Raw genomic sequence first — 23,771 nt, 5'->3', positions numbered from 1 at the left:
TGAGTGGGAATAGTAAATTATTCTCCTATGCAATACAACAGTCTCCCTACTGTTGCACTCGCTGGAGTGTGATTAGTAAATGATTCCACTCCGATATCCAACACTTTCCCTACTGTTGCACTTGCTGGATTGGGAATAGTAATTGTTACCCCTTCGCTATCCAACACTTTCTCTACTGTTGCACTCCTTGGAGTGGGAATAATAAATTATTCCCCTTAGTTCTCCAACATTTTCCCTAGCGTAGCATTTACTGGAGTGGGAATAGTAATTGTATACCCCTCCACTATCTAACACTTTCCCTACTGTTGCACTCTCTGGAGTGAGAATAGTGATATGTACTCCTATTTACTCCTATGCTATCCAACACTTTCCTTAATGTTGTACTCCCTGAAGTGGGAATAGTAAATGATTCCCCTACTCTATCCAACAGTTTCCCTACTGTTGCACTCACTGGAGTGGGAATAGTAATTTTATCCCCTCCGCTATACAACATTTTCCCTGCTGTTGCTGTTAATGTAGTGTCAAATCTAATTGTAAAAGTTTGAAAATATTTTTATATTTTTAATTATTATATATATATAATTTTTTATTTTACTGTATATGTATTTATTATTTTTAATACGTTTCTAACATTTTATAATTTATTATAATACTTATTTATTAGTATTATTAAGTACATTTATATATTATATTTTATATATATGTATGTTTAATTTTTATTAACATTAGATTTGTTATTTATATAATGTTAAACATAATAATTCTAACTATGTTTTTTTAATTATATGTATTATTTACTTTATTTTACATTATTTTGTACAAATTTTTAAAAAACAATATTTTTAACAACATTTTTTTCCTGATTTTTTGTACTTACCATTATGTAGATAGGACTTCGATATTCTGGACAGCAACATTTTTGTCACAATATTTTTGTACCTCGATATTTTTGTTGTCGATATTCTGTCAGTGATCCATTGTAGTGCAAGGTTTGGATTTGGAGGATGTTGAGTGTTGTGGGTTTGGTCTTAGATACCAGACGAATAGAAAGGTTTAAAAAAATATTCTATTATTCATAGACCAAAGGTGCTTTACAATGGTTTTGTAGAGAACAAGAGTTTGTTTTCCTTTGTAAGTTAAGGACAGTTGTTTTGAAAGATGAGATGAAGTGTGATTCATGTTTGATGCAAATAAGCTCTTGGTTGACGCGTCTCTTCACTTCCTTTCAAGGTATTCTGGGACGGACCAGGTGGTGCGGCTGCCTCCCTCGGAGGAATAAACGGGATAATCATCAGGTAACGTTTCCTAGTGCCTTCTGTTTCCTTTTCTTCTATTTCTTCTCAAGTCTCTCTCTGTGTCTCTCTCTGTGTCTCTGTTTTTTTTTATCTCTCTTCAGCTTCAAGAATTTGACTCCCTCTCCAGACCATTCTCAAGCTATGTAGCTTATGATCTTAAAAAAAAAAAGCAAATACATGGCTTTTACGTAGTCCTCTTCCTTATTTGTTTTTATGCTAGCTGTTTTAAGCGTGTTTCCTTACAATTGTTGGTATACTCCAGGGTCAGGCTAATTATCTCCAGTTTCATAAATTGTGTGATGTTTTTGTTATAATTAACCTACTTGGTACAGCCCTCCATTCCCCCTTTGTCTTACCACATTTGGAATGATCTATTATCTGTTGGCCTGAAGGTATGGAAGCTCAATCGATCAATCAATCAGTCAGGGGCTTGTAAAGCATGCTACTCACCAGTGACGGTCTCAAGGCACGGGGGCAGCCCCGGGTCAGCCGAAAAGCAAGGTCTTGAGGCTCTTCCTGAAGTTGTGATGGGTAGGGGAGCATCTGATGCTGACTGGGAGCTCGTTCTAGGCCTTGGCTGTGATGTAGGAGAAGGCTCTTCCACCTGCTCTGGTTCTGAGGATGCACGGGGTCTCTGCTAGGGCGAGGTCAGCGGAGAAGAGGTTTCTTTTGGGTACATGGAAAGAAATTCTTTTGTGAGGTATTTGGGTCTGATGTTCTGGGGGGATATGTAGGCGTAGGTATGTAGCTTGAAGTTAACTCTCTTCTCGACCGGGATCCAGTGGAGGTCTTGGGTGGTGCTGAGGATGAGTCTGGCTGCGGTGTTCTGGATGGTCTGGAGTTTTTATAGTTAGGATTTGTTGATTCCAGCGTGGAGGATGTTTCCGTAGTCCAGTCTGCTCGTTATGAGTTTGTGGGTGACGGTCGTTCTGGCTTCGGGGGGGATCCACTTGAAGGTCTTGAAGGTTGCGCAGGGAGTTGAAACAGGTGGAGGCGGCGGCGTTGATCTGGGGAGGTGAGGGAGGAGTCTAGTATGATGCTTAAGTTTCGGGCGTGGTGCGTCGGGGTGGGTGGGTTTTCGAGGGCAGAGGGCCACCAGGTGTTGTGCCAAGTGGAGAGGGATTCTCCAAGGATGAGGACCTCAGTCTTCTCTGAGTTGAGCTTTAGGCAGCAGTTGCTCCTCCAGGCTGCGACGTCTTTCATTCTTCCTGGAAGCTGAGTCTGGTGTCTTCGGGGTCCTCCATGAGGGAGAGGATGAGCTGAGTGTCATCAGCGTAGGTTACTATGCTGAGCCCGTGCTGTCTGATGATGGCGGCGAGGCGGGCCATGTAGATGTTGGAGAGCGTGGGGCTGAGCGATGATCCTTGGGGTACTCCGCAGTTGATCTCTGTGGGTTCGGAGAGGAAAGGTTGGAATCTGATGCTTTGGGTTTTACCTGTGAGAAAGGAGCAGATCCAGTCAAGGGCAGTTCCCCGTATGCCAGCGTCGTGGAGTCTGGCTGCAAGAGCGCAGTGGGAGACGGTGTCAAAGGCTGCTGGGAATTCTATCAGGATGAGGCCTGCGATGTTGCCCTGGTCGAGCAGCATGCGGATCTTGATTGTGGGGTTGAGGAGGACAGTCTCAGTGCTGTGATTGCTGCGGAATCTGGACTGGGAGGAGTCTAGGTGGCGTTCTCGTTGATGAAGGATGTCAGCTGGGCCTTGATGAATTTCTCTGTGACTTTGGCTGCGAAGGGTAGGTGAGATATGGGCCGGTAGTTTTTCAGGTCAGTCGGGTCCACAGAGGTTTCTTGAGGAGGGGCTTGAACTCAGCCCGCTTCCAGCCATTGGGGAAGATGCCGGATTCGAAAGTGGCGTTAATTGTGCAGCGTCGTTCGGATGCAATGGCGGTGGCGAATCTGTGGAAGATATGCGGTGGTCAGGAGTCCTTGGGGGCATCTGAGTGAGTGCTCTTCATGGTCGTGGTGGTGTCTACGATGGTGACCGTTGTCCAGGTGGTGATGGTGGGCTAGATGTCGTTGCTGGAGGGGAGGGTAGTTTCTGCAGTCCATTCGCTGAAGTTGTTGTAGAGGGCCTTAATTTTCAGGTGGTAGTAAAAGCCGAGCTTGTTCCAGAGGCCCTGGGACAATGTGATCTGGAAGTGGAGGTGTTTGGTGTTGGAAGGGGAGTCACTCGTGCTGGAGGTAGAGAGTCGGAAAGAGCTCTTGTGTGCGAGGGCGAGTCTTTCTCCTAGGCAGTGGGGGCGGTCCTTCCTCTGGATCTTGTAGCAGTCGGGAATGGCAGTGGCGATGTTGGGGCAGAGGTGGAGTTTGTCCAGGTTTCCGTGAAGAAGGCAACATCTGGTGAGAGGGTGTCGAGGAGGTCCCAGATCTCTACAGGGTGTCAGTGCAGGACACGCACGTTGAGGAGGATGCACTTCAGGGCTTTGGTGGCACAGGCATCCGGCATGGGTGTGGAGGCCGTGGGTGTGATGTGGATGGTGAAGGAATGTCGGCGGTGTTAGCAGGAGAATTGGCTGTGGGTGGTGTTTGGCGGCAGCTGTTGTTCCTTCCGAAATTGAGTGCAAGGAGGGCAGCTTGGTCATAGCGGTAGAAGGTGGGATATTCAGGGTCCCTGGCACTGGTCGCGGTAGGGGCACAAATGGATGCAGATAGGCTTGCCTTTGGCGTGCCAGGCGTGCCTACTGCGCACAACAGCCATTAAATAGGGGAAGGGGGAGGGAAGTGCAGCTAGGAGGTGAGAGCGGGTAAAGAGGCAGGGGGGCTGCAGGGGCAGCAGCGGGAAAGAACAGGAATGGGGGGGGAGATCAGGGGCCAGAAAGCGTAGAGGCAACAGAAGGCTTTGAGCAAGAAATAAGGAAACTAGATATGAAGCAGAATAAGAAGTAAGGCAAAAAAGGCGAGTAGAAGCTAATAAAGAATTGTTGAACTCTGCCAGTGTATTTTCTTCATAACGGTTTTCTTCTTTGTGCCTTTTACTTTAGAGCTCTTATAAATACTAAGGTTTATCTGGCAAAGCGTGCCGCCACATATGGTCGTTGTAGCAGTGGCCAGCCACCCCACGTTCCCACAAACCTACCCCGTTAATTTTTGAGATCGCACTAACCCTGGCACCCACAACATTCCTCAAGGAATATGACTGTGGTGGGATCCTAGCGCAAGTCTAGTCCCCTCTCAGGTTGGGAAGCATTGGTCCATGAGCACGCTTCCGTCCCGTGTTCACCAGCAGTCCCTTGACTGTCTACATAGTTGTTTCCTCTATACCATGTGATTCTATCCTCCCCTCAGTCTGTTCATTCTTCGTCCTTCCTCTCTGGATCTGACTTCCACCTCTTTGCTCCTCCCAGCCTACCCTTTCCTGTCCTGTTTGTCACACTGGGTCTCTTTAAAGAAGAGTGGAAGATAGCCTCTTTTTCCTTATTCCTATGGTTTGCTATAGTATTTGTCTTTTCTTATCCCAGTTTAGTTTCCTTTCCCCTTATGCTGCTTTTTTCCTTTTTCATGTGTTGCAGTGTCTGTGTCCTGTCAAAGCAGTGTGACAAGTTCCAGGCCACCAGGTAAGTACTTATCTTCCACACAATTTGAAATGGTGAATTCCACTGAGCTAACTGGACACAGCCTCAGTCTACGGTGGTGATCCAGGGGAAGAGGTGTAAAATTTGTGATTTCAAACATAGGTTACCCACCACATCGTAAACTCAGTCCTCAGCAACACAATTCACAATAACACAGAGTTTGGCCCATAGAAACTCTACAATTTAATCACAATCATAAGGTCCTCCTTATGAGCTAATAGGGACTCAGATAACTATAGATGGAAAGCCACTCCTTCATGAGGACCTGTAATAAAGAAGTGCATAGCTAATAATATTCACACAATATTAATAAAATCATCAATAAGTAAGGACAAACACATGCAATAGTTATCAAGTTGTCTTTATCTAAACTTCAAGATTGAATGGCCAAAGTACAAAAATGCACTAGAATAATTTAATAACGGTTATTCTTTTGTATACAGGTAAATCACAGCACATCACAGCTCAGAACAAATACATCGTCAAATAACACCTATTGAGGAAGAAAGAGAGAAAAAGAGAGAAAACACATTGCAAAATAGAATATGCCATTTGGAATCATAGAAACCAAGAATTGGTTGTAGATTTATCAGAACCAGAACACGAGATGGACCCAGTAGAACGCTAGAGCACAGCGTGCAATAGCCGGAGTCATAAATTCTTCAGCTGAAAGGTTTTACCTGATCAAGTTCACCAGCCGGTACAGTGCAGAGGTAATCAGGAGATTTATGTTCAGGGAAAAATCAGAGTTCAGATCAACAGCATGTCAGGCCCAGGATTTGCAAGGGAAAATATCAGCATTTCGTCCATTTCCCAAGGGGCAATTATACCTCCAAACATTTTCAGTTCCTTCCAACAAAATAACTTTTACGCAGTTTGCAAGATTTCCATTGGTCAAAATCCATGGTGAAACCGTGGTGTGATCGTTCTCTAATCCAATTTGTCCAGAACCCATATGCAGAAGTGTGGCTCACTGGTTAGAAGTGGCAGACCCTGAAGCAGAGGTCGACCCGGGACCAGGGTTCAATTCCCGAAGCGGCAGGGTCTTGGGTCAATGTCCGTGGACTCGATAATTCTCGCTTAGGTGCCTACGCTAACCATGGGTCCCACTCTGCAACTCTGGGCAATAGCTTGCTTAATCTCCACAACGGCCCCAGCAACGCCGGGGATGCCTGGCTTCACCTTGGGGTGCCCTCTCACAGGGAAAGCCAGGACGGGTTCCCCAGCGGTATACAGCGCCAGGACACCACGTAATGAGGTAACAGTGCGCTTTAAAAGTATACATACATTACATTACATTACAATACCTTTGTTCAGTGTTCACTGTTCTTTAACCCCTTCCGTGCTCATGACGGCCCCCGGCTGTCATGAGTCACGGTGGGCGTGTGCGCACAATGGCCAGGGGCCTTCAGTGCCACGCCCGCAATTGGAATGCCCAGCACCGGGGTGGAATTTGCGCCGCAGCCAAGGTGTTAACAATGTGCAATATCACTGCCCTTCGGAAATACGGAATTCATTTGCAACTCAATGTGTCCATTCCACACGCTCTGTTCTGAGCTTGCAACAAAGTCAATAGTTCTATTCTAACAGAAAGGACGTCCATTTTTCAAACTGTGGGACAGAAACTTCAGCGATAATACTCTTAGCTACAGTGCAATCAGGACAATATTTTTAGTCTATTGGAAGGAAATGATGAAAGACAAAATAAATTTTAGAGGCCTACACGGAAAACCACAAAATCACTATTTTCTAAAGAAAAAACTTACTAAAACAGTAAAGAAATTGAGATGCATAAGAAATAATATAAAACACCATTTCATTATACTTTTAAGCATAGCCTAATTACGTTTCATTTAGAAACGTACAAGCACTTTCTCTCGGATTTACATCTCAAAGAAAACATAAGAAGAACTCATTTTACTTGAGCATTTTCATAATCATATTTTGTGTTAAAACTACAGACTGCATTATTACCTTTCACATTATTTTCATAGCACATTAGTAGGTTTCTCTCTCTGTCATGAATGACTTAATCTCAAACCAGTTTGTGACCCTTCTGCATGCTTTTACGATGCAGTTTTAAACTCTCACATGTTTCACGAGGCACACTGTTAGTCATGTTTCTTAAGTATGTATTATGTAGTAGTATCACACCCAAGGGTAAGGAATTGATTGACCAAAACACTCTTAATAAAATAATCACGCTCCACCAGTGGCATTTACAGCAGTGATTACAACAAGGCAGATTCCTTTGTTCAATAAAATGTCCCTTCATGGATCCCTGAAATAAGGAATAGAAGAGTCCTTTAAATGGGCAAGGGAGTACACAACATCTGATAATTCATTAAAGAAGGTACAACTAGGAAAGAGTAAATTGTTGGTGTTGGTTGCTTCTGAGAATCTGTGTCATGATGCATGTGTAACTTGTGTTTCTTTCTACAGTATTCACTACTTTTACTCACGACATTGAGTTTCAGTGGTCCCGAGTTCCCTGTCTATGCAGTATCCATGAAGTGTTTTACCCCCTTGTAGTGCAACTCATTTATAATTTCTAACTTTATTTTTACAGGTCACTGAGGCAACAAAAAGAAAAAGAAATGTCGCAATTTTGGAAACATTTTTAAAAAGGGATATTTTGAGGAAAGTAGGAACATTCTTGATCTCTAAAGAAGAAACTAGTTCTATGCACCAGGAATGGTGAGGAACTTGCTGCGGGAGAAACTGCTGAATGTGAAAGTGATTTATCAACTTTCTTACAATCATTATTTGTTGTCAAACCCTTGAAGTACTATGACCAGGAACATTTACCAAGTGTCAGTTATTGGGATTGAATAACCTCTGAAATAATAACTGTACCCGCAAGTAAATTGAAAATCTACTGCAACTACTAATTATAAGAATATTTTCACTTAAAGGAAACATTTCACGATTGGTCAAGCAAAGAACATTGGCAACAACTGATCCTCACACAGAGCACAGTGTTGCAAATTCTGTCTGATGGTTTATGAGAAATGCCTTGGAGACCTAAGCCTCTCCCAGCAAATCAGTATCCGTAGACGTGATGTGACAGAAGTGTCAGGAAGGCTAATAACCTCAGTTTACACGAGCAAGCTTATGTCTCCGTCTCCTGTGATTCGGAGGAGAGAACACATTGTATTTTAAAAAATAACTGAAAATGTTCTTCTCAGATGTCATCACAGCAAAGACACTGGATTAACATCGACAATATAGAAAGATTTTTCCCACCCTCTCTATCTATTGGGTTGATCTATGTTGTTTCCAAGTGTGCCAGACCTCCAAAGTTAATGGTGTACCTTTTCGGGTCTCACCGGAATAGGAAGCTTAAAAAAGGCCAGTGTTACACTACTGATAATTTGTGAACTACCCTAACATGTTTTAATCCCTGTTCATTACTTGTATAAAAAATGTACCTCACTTGTAAGTACTAATCCCCAAAGACCCTATCACTGCTTTTAAAACTCCTAAATTAAATGCGATAAACTGCAGTCAGAATGAGCTTAATTCTAGTTGAGGGAATCCTTGTGGGCATAACTTGGAGAAAATTAAGCCATGAGGGGCATCTTAATAAAAATAAGGGGCCCCTCAGTGAAAGTTTATAAGACAAGTTAGATAGGCTGGCTTCAAAGGTAAGAACATTGATCTCCAAATAAAAGCTATAATTAGTTAAATGCAAATGTAAAGAAGAGCTTCAGCAGCGTAGTTTAGAAGTTAATGTTGAGTTTTAACATAAACAAGTACAGACTCCGGAATTAGATTCAGACTTAAGATGGCATGTATCCAGGAACAACCCCAACTTGGAGATACAAACAACTTGAATACGAGCAATGAATGTGAGAACAGCTTTAGTTATCAATCCCACCTCACTAAACACAAGAGAACTCATACTGGACAAAAACAGTATCAGTGTCCTGAATGCCAGAAAGGCTTCAGTCGGAAAAGCGATCTCATTCAACATGTGAGAATCCACACTAGGCACAAACCGTATCAATGCACTAAGTCCCTGAAGTGCTTTAGTCAGAAAGACCATCGCATTCAACACGAGAGAACTCATACTGGGCTCAAACCGTATCAGTGTTCTGAATGCTGGAAAAGCTTCAGTCAGAAATCTACTCTCTCACAACATGCGGTAACTCACACTGAGCAAAAACATTATCAGTGCTCTGAATGCTGTAAAAGCTTCAGTCGGAAATTCAGCCTTACTTTACATGAAAGAACTCACACTGGACTAAAACCGTACCAGTGCTCTGAATGCTTGAAAAGCTTCAGTGAGAAATCTGGTCTCACTCAACATGAGAAAACTCACACTGGACTAAAACCATATAAGTGCTTAGAGTGCCAATAAAGCTTCAGTTGTAAGGCCAATCTCATTCAACATGAGCGCATACACACTAGGGAAAAACCTTATCAGTGCTCTGAATGCTGGAATAGCTTCAGTCACAAAAATGGTCTCACTCAACATGAAAGAACTCACACTGGACTAAAACCGTACAGTGCTCTGAATGCCAGAAAAGCTTCAGACAGAAAATAGCTCTCACTCTCCATGAGAGAACCCACACGGAGTACAAACCTTATCAGTGCTCTGAATGCTTGAAAAGCTACAGTCAGAAATCTGGTCTCACTCAACATGAGCAAACTCACACTGGACTAAAACCGTATAAGTGCTCAGAATGCCAACAAAGCTTCAGTTGTAAGGCCAATCTCATTCAACATGAGCGCATACACACTGGGGAAAAACCTTATCAGTGCTCTGAATGCTGGAAAAGCTTCAGGCACAAATCTGGTCTCACTCGTCATGAAAGAACTCACACTGGACTAAAACCGTATCAATGCTCTAAATGCCAGAAAAGGTTCACATTGAAAAAAAATCTCACTAGACATGAAAGAACTCACTCTAGGCAAAGACCTTATCTCCACAACATCCCACCACATCATTCTCCAGTCTCTGTGTCTCTGTGCCACGAAAGACAAGACCAACCATATGCTAACCATTCCTGTCACCACCCTAAATAGTCCTAATGACTTCTGTTCCAAAGGGACACAGCTTCGTATTACAAAGATTAACTTTAGAGACCTCTTTCCAGCTCCTTTTTTGTTACAAATGGAACCTACTTCCCATCTGCTGAGGACAGTTTACCGAGCTTTAAAATCACATCAGACATACCCAAGAGAATCTCACAGATAATCTGAGTTGTACATTTTTAGTACTACTAAAGAACTACAAAATGCTTTTCACAAATTACGTGCGGTTGTTCTGCCTCTCCTATCTTTTTCTGTGTGTAGTTGTCTGCCCCGACTTCACAGTTTCCGCACAAGTTAGTACAGTTTTTAGTAGTAAATGTGGAAGGGACAGAGGAAGTGGCTGTAAAATGGGAAATGCTTATAAATAAAGGGGAGGGATGAAGGCATAACTAAGGAGGAGTATAGGGAGGCGTTTAGGGAAAAGACAGGCACTCACCCACTAAAGAGTAAGCCCATTGCTGTTTATAAACCACAACTCTAAAGTCACTAAACCATAATGTACCTGAAACAATCGTAAATGTACTTGTGCTCAGAGTGGGATTAAGTCCAACATCACACATGGCCATCCACTGGAACTGCAGTAAATTCCAATAAATATTAATGGTAGTAGGGACATAAAATAAAACCCCATAGGAAATAATGCTGAATTAAATATTTAAAATTAGGTAAAAAAATCTAAATAAATGTAATTTAATGGCAAAAAATATTTAAAGAAATCATTTCATTATTTTTTAATGTTTTAATACATTTTAAAAATCTAAACACTAGTATAACATTCATTATTAGTAAAGTCAAATTACATGTGTTCAGCACATTTAATAATTATTAATACATAAACAAAATGTTACTTCAGGTGGGAAACCTTTAATTTAATCTTAAGAAAAAATATAATCTTTAATATGTTCAACTATGGTGGAGATCTCCCTGTGCAAAAATATATGGGATATTTTGAATGTTTTTTAAATTTTAAAAAAGAAATCTTTTTAAGTTAAAAATTATTGTAAATTAATTTTATATACTTTAAATGTAGAACACAATGCTTGAATACTATTAACTTTTATTTTAATTAAATATGTAATTGATTTTAAATGTGTTAAAAATGTTTTTTTAATGATTTGTTGAAAAAATCCCATTGAAAGTAAAATCCCTGTATTTTCTTATTATGTACTCTAAATTACTAAATTGCCTCTATTCAGATGGGACAGAGCCTTTAAAAAAGTTTTGTATAGAATTCATTGAAAGTACTTTTTGTGAAAAGACAAAATACATTATTTTAATGTACCTTTATTTCATATGAGGTTCTATTTCTAGGTCTCGGCTAGACACTGCTTGTGCTGTCTCAAAGAGACATGCTTATCTCCTTTATGGGCTTCAGCCCACCCACAGTCTTACCATTTGCTGGCTTCACCATCGATTTAATATGATTTATCCCCATTTGTCCATGGCATACATTTGTCATGTCTCTACCTACTAAAGCATAGACCAATTACTACTATCCATCCCCAGCTGCCATTTTAGCATTTGTTTTCAGTGCTACTTTTTTCTTTAATTTAGAGCACTTGAGACGAGCGCTCATGGTTTATGGAGCACCGCTGTAAACAGGAATTACATTCTTGTTCTTATCTTATAATATTTGCTGTCCATTGAAACACCAAGATCAAATGTCAGATGCTGTCTCATCTGCTGACTGCTTTCATACACAATGGTTCCGCCCTGTGTTCCGCCCGTCTGTTTCGCCCCATTCAGGTTACCTGCACCCCCCCACTGCCACCGCCATACAGCGCGTTTGTGCCTCCGAATGTGCATGAAAACTGAAGCCCGAAATCAAATATCAGACACTGTCTCATCTGCTGACTGCTCTTTATACAATGGCTCTGCCCTGTGTTCTGTGTCTGTCACGCTCATCCCTTACACCGTTCTGCGCCCCCCCCCACTGCCACGCCCCACAGTGCATTTGCGCCTCTCAATGCGCATGAAAACTGAAATCAATTGTCAGATGCTGTCTCTTCTGCTGACTGCTTTACCCTAAAGGAAGCGCAACACAAGGCTGCTTAAAAAACAAAGGAAAACAAAGAAACAAAACTTGCGCAGGTCTCCCTAGCACAGCGAGAGTGCCCCTGCTACCGTATTTACTGCTTTCTCAGAAAATAGCCCCATAATGCCTTCGGAGCCTTGCTGTTTGAACACTTTTTGGCCCATATCTCTGCTTGTGGTGGTCCCAGGATGACGGGACCACCACCAAAAAGTCAACACAATGCAGTCTTTCTTTTAAAGGTACTGTCAGAGTCCTCACCCTTAGTTGTGGGACTGCAAAATGATCACTTCCTCTGGATTTCCGTGTCTTTTTGAGCTCTCCCACTGCTGTAGCTTTTACTCTGCAGCCGGTAGTGTTTCAACCTCTAGGGGCCACATGCATGGTAATTTAATGGCATTTAATCAGACCTGGAAGGCCTGGAAATCCACAAATGTGATGTTGATCTTATGCCCTCTAGAGGCTGACTATATGGTTGCAGTGCAATGCTTTTTCAGTGTGATGGCCTCTTTGGGTTGTTTTTACCATTGCAGCTTACATATCAAACCCATGAAAGAATACACAAACACAAGGTTAATTACTGAAAAAATCTTGATGGGGTTACCATAATGATTTCAAATGTTTTATTGATTATCACAGAAATGTGAATGATTTTAGCAAATGGTATGCATTTATTACAAAACAAATGATTGGACTAACTTGAGAAGTTTGGGTGACTCCTCTAAGGGCTCCCCAGTGATTCATCAATGGTATCTATGTATGTTCCATCTGACAATGTACATATTTGTAAACTATTTTGTAGTTTTTTAGAAGTTTGTTTTAAGTAAATGTACTTCTGCTTTATCTAAAGAGAAGGTACTGACTGGACAATCAGTTATTGGGTGTTATCATTTCGTGCCAGTGATTGGTGATTACTAGCCCACACCACCTCCCTTGAGTAGGACAGCTAACCTGTGACTGTCAAGCACTACAATGGGGTGTTTGGTTCCCAGTGAAGACAATTGTGGACAAATCTTTAGATATGCTGTGTTTTTTTACTAACTGGGGTAAACACACAATTCTTCCCTCTGTTGGTGTTCACAGTCATTATCGGCCTGTGATTCGCCATTGAGTGCAAAGCGTACAGAGTAGAGCTGAGGGGCCGAGCTGGGGAGGAATTGACGAGCAAGCGGAGCGGAGCCTGGGACGACTGCCCGCGTTTGTTTTATGACCCGTTCCCGCTCCCGAAGGTTTCTTCCGCTTCATCTGCGTCTTGTTATACGGGCGCTTTAAGTTCTACGGATCTGCTGTGGGGGCAGGAACGGCCGCTGCCGGCACCGCGGCCGCTGCAGAGGTCAAAGGAGCCTTTGCCTGCGGTGCTGCTGGTGCGGCGGCTGTAGCAGGGCACAGAGGAGAACAGAGGAGCACAGAGGAGCCTTGGCCTGCCGCCTGATTTTACGTATTTACTAAGAATTGAGCAGAGCAGACAGAGCTGAGCCGAGGAGTGGAGGGAAGTGCCCACATCTGCCGTCTGTAGTGGGACTAGCTCTGGATTCCTGGATTCTTGCTCCTGAACGATTGCCAGCATTCTACCTTGTACTCTTGTCAGCGATGAATAGCAACGAACAAGCAATGAACAGTGAGTGGTGAGTGACAAGTGGCAAGAGGTGTGTGGCGTGTGGCGAGTAGCTAAGATTGATCGGTCCCTAAGTCGCTGAGCCATTGGAGTCTGTAATAAGTCTGTAATACAAAATCTGAGAAATTATGGAAAGAGGAAAGTAACAATAGACTTAGACCCTCTTGAAGCACCCCTCGGCCCCTGAATTACTCCGCATGCCTAGACTACAGCCCTACCCGGTGCCCGGATATTAATCAATCGGTTAATTAATTAATTAATTAATTAAGTAACCAGCAGTACCGGCAGATTCTGTACGGAGGTGTGCTTTTTGGGTGTTTTCCCCTGGAGGTGTTTGGTGGTGTTTTTGTCCTATGGTCTTGTCACTGGCCCGTTTGATTCTCTGAAAGGAGCAAGACTTCTTCACCTTAGAGGGTGTATTATGAGCTCAGGAAAGGAGCAGCCACCTTTCCCTCCTATCAAAAGGAAAAGAAAAATACAACAAACACCAATATTTGTTACGTTTAAAATAAAACAGGCAGGTGACATATAGTCCTTTAAATCATCTAAGGTCCATACATTTGAGAAACTGGGAAAGTCGCTGTCAAAGTTTGATTTTATGAACGATCCAACTGATGCTATGCTAACATTGCTAACTAACTCATGTGATCTTCAAACTCCAATTAAACCACTGAGTAGAACAAATATTATATCCCCTAAGCAAGGAGTAAGTGAACCAGGCCACCCTGAGTCTAAAGCTGAAGTCGAACGAATGTCAAATTGAACTAAGGACCAAGTCAACCATTGGGGTCAAATAACGGACATAGAGATGTTAACTATTCCACTTACTGGTCGTTCACAACAAAAGGACCCAAAATGCACAAATCTAACATTGGGAGATACTCAGCAATTACTACCAACTTAGGCAGCCAATGCCAATAGAAGTGCAAGTAAAAATCAGAAAAGCTAACGGTATAGGGGAACCATCTAATTTGAGCCAAATAAATCAATCAGACCAAGAAGCTGCAAATGAACTAAATAGTGGGGTGACAATCATAAGGGAAGCCGATACCCCACTGAAATCGGATCTTACTCTGTCTAAAATAAATTCAGTTCAAAAACAGCACCAGCCGAAATGTAATCAAAATAACGGATCTCAAATTAATAAGGATGAATACACCAGCAACCCAGAAACTCTGCAGCGTTGGAGTACTCCGTATCAAAAAGACGGTTTGAATAGTAGTCCACAATTCTTTCATGACGAGGAACATGATTTTCAAGAACCGCTAAAAGAGGAGTATAAGGACCTACCATTCATAAATGGGCAACACCATTGCCTAGGTACTTAGGTACCAGGAAGTGGGAACGCGGGAGCAATTTGGGATTTATTCTTCAAAACCTCGCAATTAACTCTGGAAGCTTTAACATATCAGTCCAACAAAAAGGAGGTCCAAATAGATCTCTTGAGCGCTACGGCATCCTCTGTTGCCGGAACTGAGCAGAAGATAACACCACAAAATAATCTAATAGTAAGGGCACAATCTCAGCCAATATCTACGTATGCAGAGTGTAGTTGTGCCCCACTAATTAAACTGGATACCATTCCGGATATTTTAAAAACAATAATTGACGATGTAAAAGGGAATTTTCCTGATGCGGGAATTCAACCCATCAAGACCGACTGCCCCTCTAAAGATACCTAAAGTACCTTCAAAATCCTGCACCATAATGTCAGGTCCCTGCCGAAGCACCATCGAGACATATACGAGCTGATCTCGTTAGAAGGCCCTGATGCCTTCTTTATGACGGAGACCTGGCTAGGTGATGAGGACGTGGCTATTATCAACTTGGCCCTTCCTCCGGGCTATGCAATTCACACCTTAAATCGCAAGGGAAGAGGAGGTGGTATAGCTGTGGCTTTTAAAAACTGCCATACCTGTGCCTGGAAGCCCATGGATTTGATCGGGGCTGAATGCGCCCATTTTTCCATCAGCGTCCGGCAAACACAAACATTATCAGGCCTTCTGATATACCGCCCCCCAGGAAGTGACTGTGCCTTTAGGAAAGCTCTTCCAGAGCTGGTCAGCTCTTTGTCTCTGTCCTCCTCCAATATAACCATCATCGGCGACCTTAATATACATTTTGATGCCACGGAGTTACCAGCGGTTAGTAGTTTGCTGGACGATCTCGAAGCAGTGCAGATATCCCAACTGGTCCGTCTTCCGACCCATGAGGGTGGTCATATCCTTGACCCGGTGTTCACTAACCTCCAATTGGTCGAGGTCTCTCCTCCTAGACCCATGGGATGGAGTGATCACCATCCTATCGAGCTTTGTGTTACTATGGTAACACGCTTTACAGGGAAGCCTGATAAAACATCTTTCAGGCGCCCCTGGAAAAAGCTCAAACTAGAGGACCTCCACCGTCTTTTGGCCACCACTCCTCCGGTTCTTAAAGATGACGTTGCAACTGGTTACAACATCTTCTGCGCCTGGATTGTTCAAGCGCTTGATGCACTCATTCCGGCCAAATGGAGCAGAAATCGCTCTTCTCAACCTAACCCCTGGTACTCGGAGGCACTCAGGCGGATTAAAGCCACTTGCCGTCAAGCCGAAAGAGCGTGGAGGAAAAACTATGACAGAGATCTAAAGGCACATTACCTGGCTAGGGTTAAGACGTATCATAGAGCTGTCTGCCGGGCCCGGGCTGACTACTATGCTGGAGAGTTCCAGGCTAGCTCCAATCTGGTCTTCAAGGTCTTGAAGGAGCTCACAGCGAACAGACTTCCTACTACGGAGATTTGCTCTCTTGCTCACTGTGAGTTGTTAGCTAGCTTCTTTGTGGAGAAGGTAAACACCATCTATCGCTCTTTTCCTAAAGCTGATTCTGACAGTACGACCTTTACATTGCGTACATCACAGTGCTTGGCTACGCTTCCCATACCGTCGGAACTGGAGTTTAATCTCCTAGCGGCCAAGGTTAAGTCTGGTTCGCCGGATGACCCTTTGAGACCGGCCCAGTTTCTGGACTCGGCGTCTATTTGCCTCCCACCGATCCGACAACTGGTGGATCAATCCCTTACCACCGGATCAGTGCCACCTAGTTGGAAGGCGGCCTGTGTAATGCCCATCATAAAGAAGCCGGGACTGGATCCAGTGAAGCCGGAGAGTTATCGACCTATCTCCCTTCTTCCATAGGTGACAAAGATCACAGAGGCCCATGTGAATAACATCTTAACGAAACATCTGACCTCTGCACACCTGCTGGATCCCACACAGAATGGTTTTAGATCTGGCCATAGTACAGAGACGGCACTCCTATATATGGTTGAACATCTCCGCTCTGTACTGGATGCAGGACAAACGGCGGCACTGATCTTATTAGACCTTAGTGCCGCCTTCGACACTGTATCCCATACCATTCTTGTCCGCAGGCTTGGTGAGGCTGGCATATCTGGCAAGGCGCTGGATTGGTTCCAATCGTTTCTTTCGGAACGATCCTTTCAGGTAGTAGTGCCACCGTTCAGATCAAAACCTCACGCCATTACTCAAGGAGTTCCGCAAGGTTCGGCGTTGAGCCCCACTCTTTTCAACTTATACGTCCAACCTTTGGCGGCGGTTGCGAAGAGTTGGGGTCTCACAATGGTATCTTACGCCGATGATACCCAGCTGGCAGTGGTTCTCAATGGGGACTCTGACCAATCGGCATCAAACTTTGCGGATGGTTTGAGGGCTGTTGCTGGCTGGCTTACCACCAACTGTTTACAGCTCAACGCCCTCAAAACCGAGGTGATGGTGTTAGGGAAACATCCAGATCTGTGGGGCGCGAGCTGGTGGCCTAACGAGTTGGGACCCCCCCCTAAACCGGTCGCCGAACTTAAAAATCTTGGCGTGTGGCTGGATTCCAAACTCACCTTAAGAAGGTGGCATCTACATGCTTCGGCATCTTGCGTGGTTTGAGGCCTATCCTCAAATTGTTTGATGCCCCCACTCGCCAGTTGGTGATTCAAGCCAGCATTGCATCAAGGCTCGACTACGCAAGTTCACTGTTTTTGGGTGCCAATCAGGCGGAGGTCCTGCGACTCCAACGGGTGCAGAACGCGGCTGCCAGGGCTCTGGTAGGCCTGCCACGGTTCTGTTCAGCCCGCAGCACAATCTGTAAATTACATTGGCTGCCAGTAATCAGGCGCATAGAGTTTAAGACTCTGTGTTTCTCGTTCAAAATCCTCAAAACCGACACCCCTACCATTCTCCAGCATCTTCTGACCCTGTATACGCCATCTCGTAGCCTTCGCTCTGCGGGTCAAAATTTAGCACTTGTTCCGCGTTTTAAAAAAAGTAGACTAGGTGGTCGTTCTTTTACTGTGTTGGCCGCCAGGCTATGGAATGCGCTTCCTGCGCACATTCAAGCCTTAGAAGATCTTTTAGTTTTCAGGAAGGCTGTTAAAACGTATCTCTTTCCCCTGTCTTATTAATATTCTCTGACCTTTTTTTACTCTGTTAGTTATGTTGCCTTTTCAGCTATAGCGCCGGGACGCCCCTTCGCTGGGGCAGCTGTGCGCTCAAAAATACTAAGTAACATAACATAACATAACATACAATAAAATGTAAAAACAAGTTATTGTTAAAGAAAAAATAGATGATAAAACAAAAGATCAAGAAGTGATAAACCTATGCTCGACACAATCAACAATGACAGACGCAGCTCCGGAAGTTCATTTATCAAAAAGACAGAGGAAAAAACAACAGAAAGCAAGAAATAAAGCTTCTAAAAGTATTTTAAAAAACTAATGCATCAGATATAGTGAGATTGAACACTGGAAACAACCATGACTAAACATCATATTGTGAAGGTAAGGGTAAACAAATGTCTCCAACAAAACCCTTCTACCCTCTATTTAATAAGGATCTATCGGAGGTACAAGCAGTTATGAAAAATAAATGCTTAAACAAGCAAGCTGATAGTATAAAAATGAGAGAGAATGGGAACATTCAGTCCTTAGAAAAGCTGCAAGTGGAGGAATGTAATAAACAGGTGGAGAATAAGCCATCACAATTGGAAACAAATAGAGCAAAGAGTGAGAGTATCAGAGGGGATGAAACAAATAGAGATTTGTTAAAAACCTGGAAGGATATTAAATTACCACAAGATCTGGGAACCGAAACGAAGCAGTTACATAAACATCGACAATCATGGTCTCAAACTGTTAGTAATCATAATGGAAGGTTAATTGAGCATGCTCAAGGTGAAAATAGCCTGGAACAAATTAAATTAAATAACCCAGATCAAAAAGGAGTGGTGCAGGTAATTTTTGCGATGGAATATAAATCTAGGGGTAATAATGATATCTTGACTCGTGGGAACATATTAAAATTGTGTAATGCAGTACCCTCATTAAAGGAAATTAAATGTACCGACATAGAATCCATTGAATTCCTCACAATCAAGAATAATCGCGAATCGATATTAGTAATTTGGACATCTTCTACTGCCGCACAGCCTTATTATGCAAGAACATAATCGCTTTCAGGACTTGGGAATAAAAATAACAACTCCCCTGCAACGTCCTTTTGTTTCAACAAAATTAAAAAATCATAACCAAATGAGAACCGAGAATAATAAGAAATACTCAATATTAAAAAAAAACATAGGTATGACCAACGGGCATCTTTTAAAATCATTAGAGGAAAAAATAGGAGACCTATTATTTGACACTGTCAAATTAGGTTGGCTAACAGCAGCCCTCCATAATGTCAGGCAGGATTGACATCTACAATCTGAAGTTCCTTTAAGGGGGCCAACAATTATGAATGAAAGGCTCAGATTATGTTCGTGGAATATAAATGGGGTTCAAGCAAAGATTCAGAATAACCAACTAGCTACTTTGTGCTGTTTTCAAATCATTTGTTTACAAGAGACTTGGGCTTTAGTTCCTTTTAGATTGGAAGGGTATAGGGTTATTACTCATTAGCTAAGAGAACAAGTAACTATGGCAGACCTTGTGGGGGTTTGGCTATTTTTATATCAACTGAGCTAAAAATGGAAAGTGAAATGGACGTCCCAAGTCAAAAGGATTATCTAATTGTCAAAATATGATACAAAGAACAAAATATAATTAAATCTCTTGTAGTAATCAACGTATATAATTACGAAGAACAATGGCGACCAATTTGACAATTATGATATTGCAGCAACTGGACAATGACATTCAACCTGAGATTATTATTACCGGTGATTATAACATGAATATGCTATGGTCTTACGATAGAGATGTTGAAATACAATGGCAAAATTACTTATGGTCAATTCCATAAGTAATTTTGCCATATCCAATGTTGATTTTCATCAACAATGGATATGAGGGATCATCTATCAAAAAGATAGAGGAAAAAACAACGGAAAGCAAGAAATAAAGCTTCTAATAGTATAAAAAATACAAATGCATCAGGTATAGTGAGATTGAACACTGGAAACAATCATGACCAAATATCATATTGTGAAGGTGAGGGTAAACAAATATCTCCAACAAAACCCTTTTACCCTCTATTTAATAAGGATCTATCGGAGGTACAAGCAGTTATGAAAAATTATTGCCTAAACAATCAAGCTGCTAATAAAAAAATGATAGAGAATGGGAAAATTCAGTCCTTAGAAATGCTGCAAGTGGAAATAAGCCATCACAATTGGAAACAAATAGAGCAAAGAGGAAGAGTATCGGAGGGGATGAAACGAACAGAGATTTGTTAAAAACCTGGAAGGATATTAAATTACCACAAGATCTGGAAACCGAAACAAAGCAGTTACATAAACATCGACAATCATTGTCTCAAACTGTTAGTAATCATAATGGAAGGTTAATTGAGCATGCTCAAGGTGAAAATAGCCTGCAACAAATTAAATTAAATAACCCCGATCAAAAAGAAGGAGTGGTGCAGGTAATTTTTGCGATGGAATATAAATCTAGGGGTAATAATGAAACAACTTGCAAACATCCGGACCCAACACAAGATGGCAGGAGTATGCAAAGCATGTGCATCTACAGCATACATGCCTCGAACAGAGGATTAATGGCCCCAAATCCCTGCCGTGGTATCTTGTCATGTTGTGGCTGAGTGTGCCATGTGATGTGCAGGCTATAGTGCTTGGTGTGATTTGGTCATTTTTGACAAGGTGGAGTGCTGAATGGTTTGGCAAATTTTGATTTTCTTTGTTTTTGGGATCGTGTGATATAGTGCAGTACCTACCGTATGATGTAAATAAATTACATTGCTAATATACCATAAGGATGTGGGGTGAGTGTTATTAGGGCCGAAACCTTGCTGATTATATGCAGAATAACAGATCTGGGAGGTCACTACTGACTAGAGAGGTTAGCCGCTGCACAGGTCTTGGGCATTGATCCTATTGAAGATAATATGTGACGGGCACTGGTGACTGGAGCTGGCTAGCAACAACGCTGGCCTCTGGTATTTATTACAAGCAGTGTAACAAACATGTCAATATTGACTGAAACTGGTTGGCAGTAGAGTTGACCTCTGGTTTTGAATATTTGCAGGATTTAAGGTACAGGGGTGACTACTGACTGGAGTAACTTAGCAGGATAATAGGTCTCAGGGAGCCAATACTGACTGAAGCTGGTTAGTATGATCACTAGTCCCAAGGTGCTACTAAAGACTCAAGTTGGCTAGAATGATAACAGGTCCCAGGGGCCAGTACTAACAGGAGCTGGCTAGTAGGCTTACATACAGGTCCAAGGGGCCACTACTGACTGGAGCTAGCTAAAAGAATAACAGTCCCAAGGATGGTGGGGTGCGAGTGGCACCAGTGACCGGAGTTGGCTAGAAGCATTGACAACATTTGCTATTGATTAAATACAGGATTCCAGGTCACAGGAGGCACTGCTGAACACAGCTGGATAGCAGCAGTGGTGGCCACTGGGAAGAAGGAATTGAGAAAACATAACTGGATATACTGGTTTCTTCAATACCGATAATTGTTTACACATCATACACATCAATGCCACAACCTGCATTGATATATTACATTACCAAATTACAATATTCTTATATTAATTTGATGTGTCTGTTTGCCTTAATATGCCTGCAAAGTTATATGATTCTATTAGGGCCCAGAACCATTTTATTTAGTGATGTCCAACTGCACACTTTCCTGTATCTTGTAGTAAATTGAATATTGACAAACAGAAGTGTTATTTTCAGAAACAGTGAATTCTGCAGCTTGTCTGTGTATCTTTTATCTGCACCTTACGGACTCCTCACATTCCTCTCGAGAGAAGATCCTGCCTCCTACTCATTAGTTTCATTTCAGTAACTGTTTCTATCACGTGTTCATGTTTCATTGACTTGTATTAGGAGAAAAGTGTATAAAAATACTTTGTGTAGCATTAGCATTATATACTCCAACTTGCTTTAGGGTGGATGCTCTCGTCCATTGCAAAGACAATTGTTTGCTTGGCCTTTTGCTATTTTTGCATTAAATGTACGATAGATTTGTTGGCCTCCAGGTGTGTTGTGTTTTATTTTACATATCATAAAAGATGACGAGGAAAATGACAGTCCAGTATACACATTCTTCTTATAATTCAACTCACAGTATGCTGTACTAGAGGTTCAGTCCCACAGAAATAATCTCTAACTGAACGCCCTAGGAAGCATGTGCTTTTCAAACCAGTTGCCTTCTGATACGCTGTCCTCGCTATTGGATAAGTCAGTTTGTCCTGAATTTTAGGAGGGTTACTTATCTAGTGCACTCTGTTAAACAGTGCTCACCTGTGGTAGTAAGATGTTAATAGGCACCTAATCACCTATGCACAGTGCAGGGCTTTGAGTTACAGAGCTCCTCACGCGGTGGAGAAGATTAGGTCACATTTACCCATTTTCCCATATTTGGTCCTGATGAAATACCAACAGATTGCTCCACAAGGCATGAAAAATGTTGACCTGAAGTATAGACTCCAGCTTACCAGCAGGTCCATAGGTGATCGACACATTCACACAGTGATAGGTGCCATTAGTTCCTCAATTTCTCTGCCACTATTTTTAATCTTAACATGGACTAGTATGATCACATTAACTATATTGCGGCAACTGGTCGATAGCTGATCTTATATTCAGACTTTCACCAATCTCACATCTTATGACACAACATCCTCTGTCCTACTATGCTCATCCGGCATACTTTATAAAAGATGTCCGACAAAATGCCCTCTGGTGGTGCCCGCCAGGCATTGTAGCGCCGGCCTGGTGAGGAGTATAGCCCAATGATGAAGCATGTCACCTGCAGGTGAGTGAACGCAACTTGTCTTAAAATCACATGCTTCCTAGGGTGTCTGCGTTCAGTTACAGATAATGACTCTGGGACTGAACCTCCGGAACAGTATACTGTGATTTGATTGTGTTTTATTTCAACAAATGTACATAGCAGATATTGGCGCTTGCTTGTTTCACAAAAATTATCGGATACCTGCCTCAGAGCCCACTTCTTACTGACGACAATGGGGTTATCATGCTGCTGCTACAAGCTCCTTACCTGTGCGAGTTATCGGGAACGATGCAGGGGCAGAACCAAACCAGCCACACATGGAGATCAATGACAAATACTGAAGATTTAACAGAGCTTCCAAGCTGGTGACCATTACTTAATTGATACTGAAAATAAAAGACACGTTTTTAGTATTCAGGTGACTCATGACCATAAAAAACAAAGGATATAAATCAATATTGTCTCAAATACTTAAAAAATGGAACTGGATGTGCTGAATCAGATGTTGCCCCAGGTCATGCATGACACCTTCCGCCAATATTGCTTATGGGACTTGTAGTTTTGTTTTTCTCATTAAAAGGATGGGTTCTAAAGTCCAAGTGTTCTAAGCGATGTTGGTGAAAATCAGAGGCCTGAGTGAGGGTGAAGCAGGCTCTGCTCTGCTTAGCAGTGAGATGAATGACAGTTCTCCAGCCCTTCCATTATTTGATCTATAGAGGCTGTCGGCCATTCATATTTTTTTGCAGCGACAAAGAAACTTTTATTGCAGCTTGTGCCAACTGAAGAGATAAAACCCCTGGACGTGTTTAATTAACTACTGACAAACATGAACAACCAAGAACATGAGTTTCTGGAAAACTATCAAGCACCCAATCAGAATCAGTCGCCCTTCACACCCAGGAATTCTTGAGGCTTTGGAGAGGGTGAATTGCACTACATCGACTCAAAGCTCACT

General features: G+C 42.4%; 1 protein-coding gene and 1 long non-coding RNA gene across 2 annotated transcripts in view; one reads left to right on the top strand and one right to left on the bottom strand.

The window, feature by feature from the left end:
* Positions 1–12,807, top strand: part of LOC144806436 (uncharacterized) — a 101,774-nt gene extending 88,967 nt beyond the window's left edge. The window contains 2 exon segments of the mRNA XM_078672803.1: positions 8,712–9,376; positions 9,379–12,807. Of these exon segments, the coding sequence (XP_078528929.1) occupies positions 8,712–9,376; positions 9,379–9,899 (1,186 nt within the window). The 3' untranslated portion in view covers positions 9,900–12,807.
* Positions 5,220–23,771, bottom strand: part of LOC144806438 (uncharacterized) — a 32,140-nt gene continuing 13,588 nt past the window's right edge. The window contains exons 2-3 of the long non-coding RNA XR_013605798.1: positions 23,084–23,202; positions 5,220–6,544 (exon numbers count right to left, since the gene is read on the bottom strand). This is a non-coding gene — a long non-coding RNA (uncharacterized LOC144806438). The remainder of the gene's footprint in view (positions 6,545–23,083; positions 23,203–23,771) is intronic.

Source organism: Lissotriton helveticus (genome assembly GCF_964261635.1).
Source record: "Lissotriton helveticus chromosome 1_1 unlocalized genomic scaffold, aLisHel1.1 SUPER_1_unloc_71, whole genome shotgun sequence".
In the NCBI taxonomy this organism is placed as follows: Eukaryota; Metazoa; Chordata; class Amphibia; order Caudata; family Salamandridae; genus Lissotriton; species Lissotriton helveticus.
The sequence above is the reverse complement of the archived record's forward strand: the minus strand, read 5'-3'. Positions and strand labels throughout refer to the sequence as shown.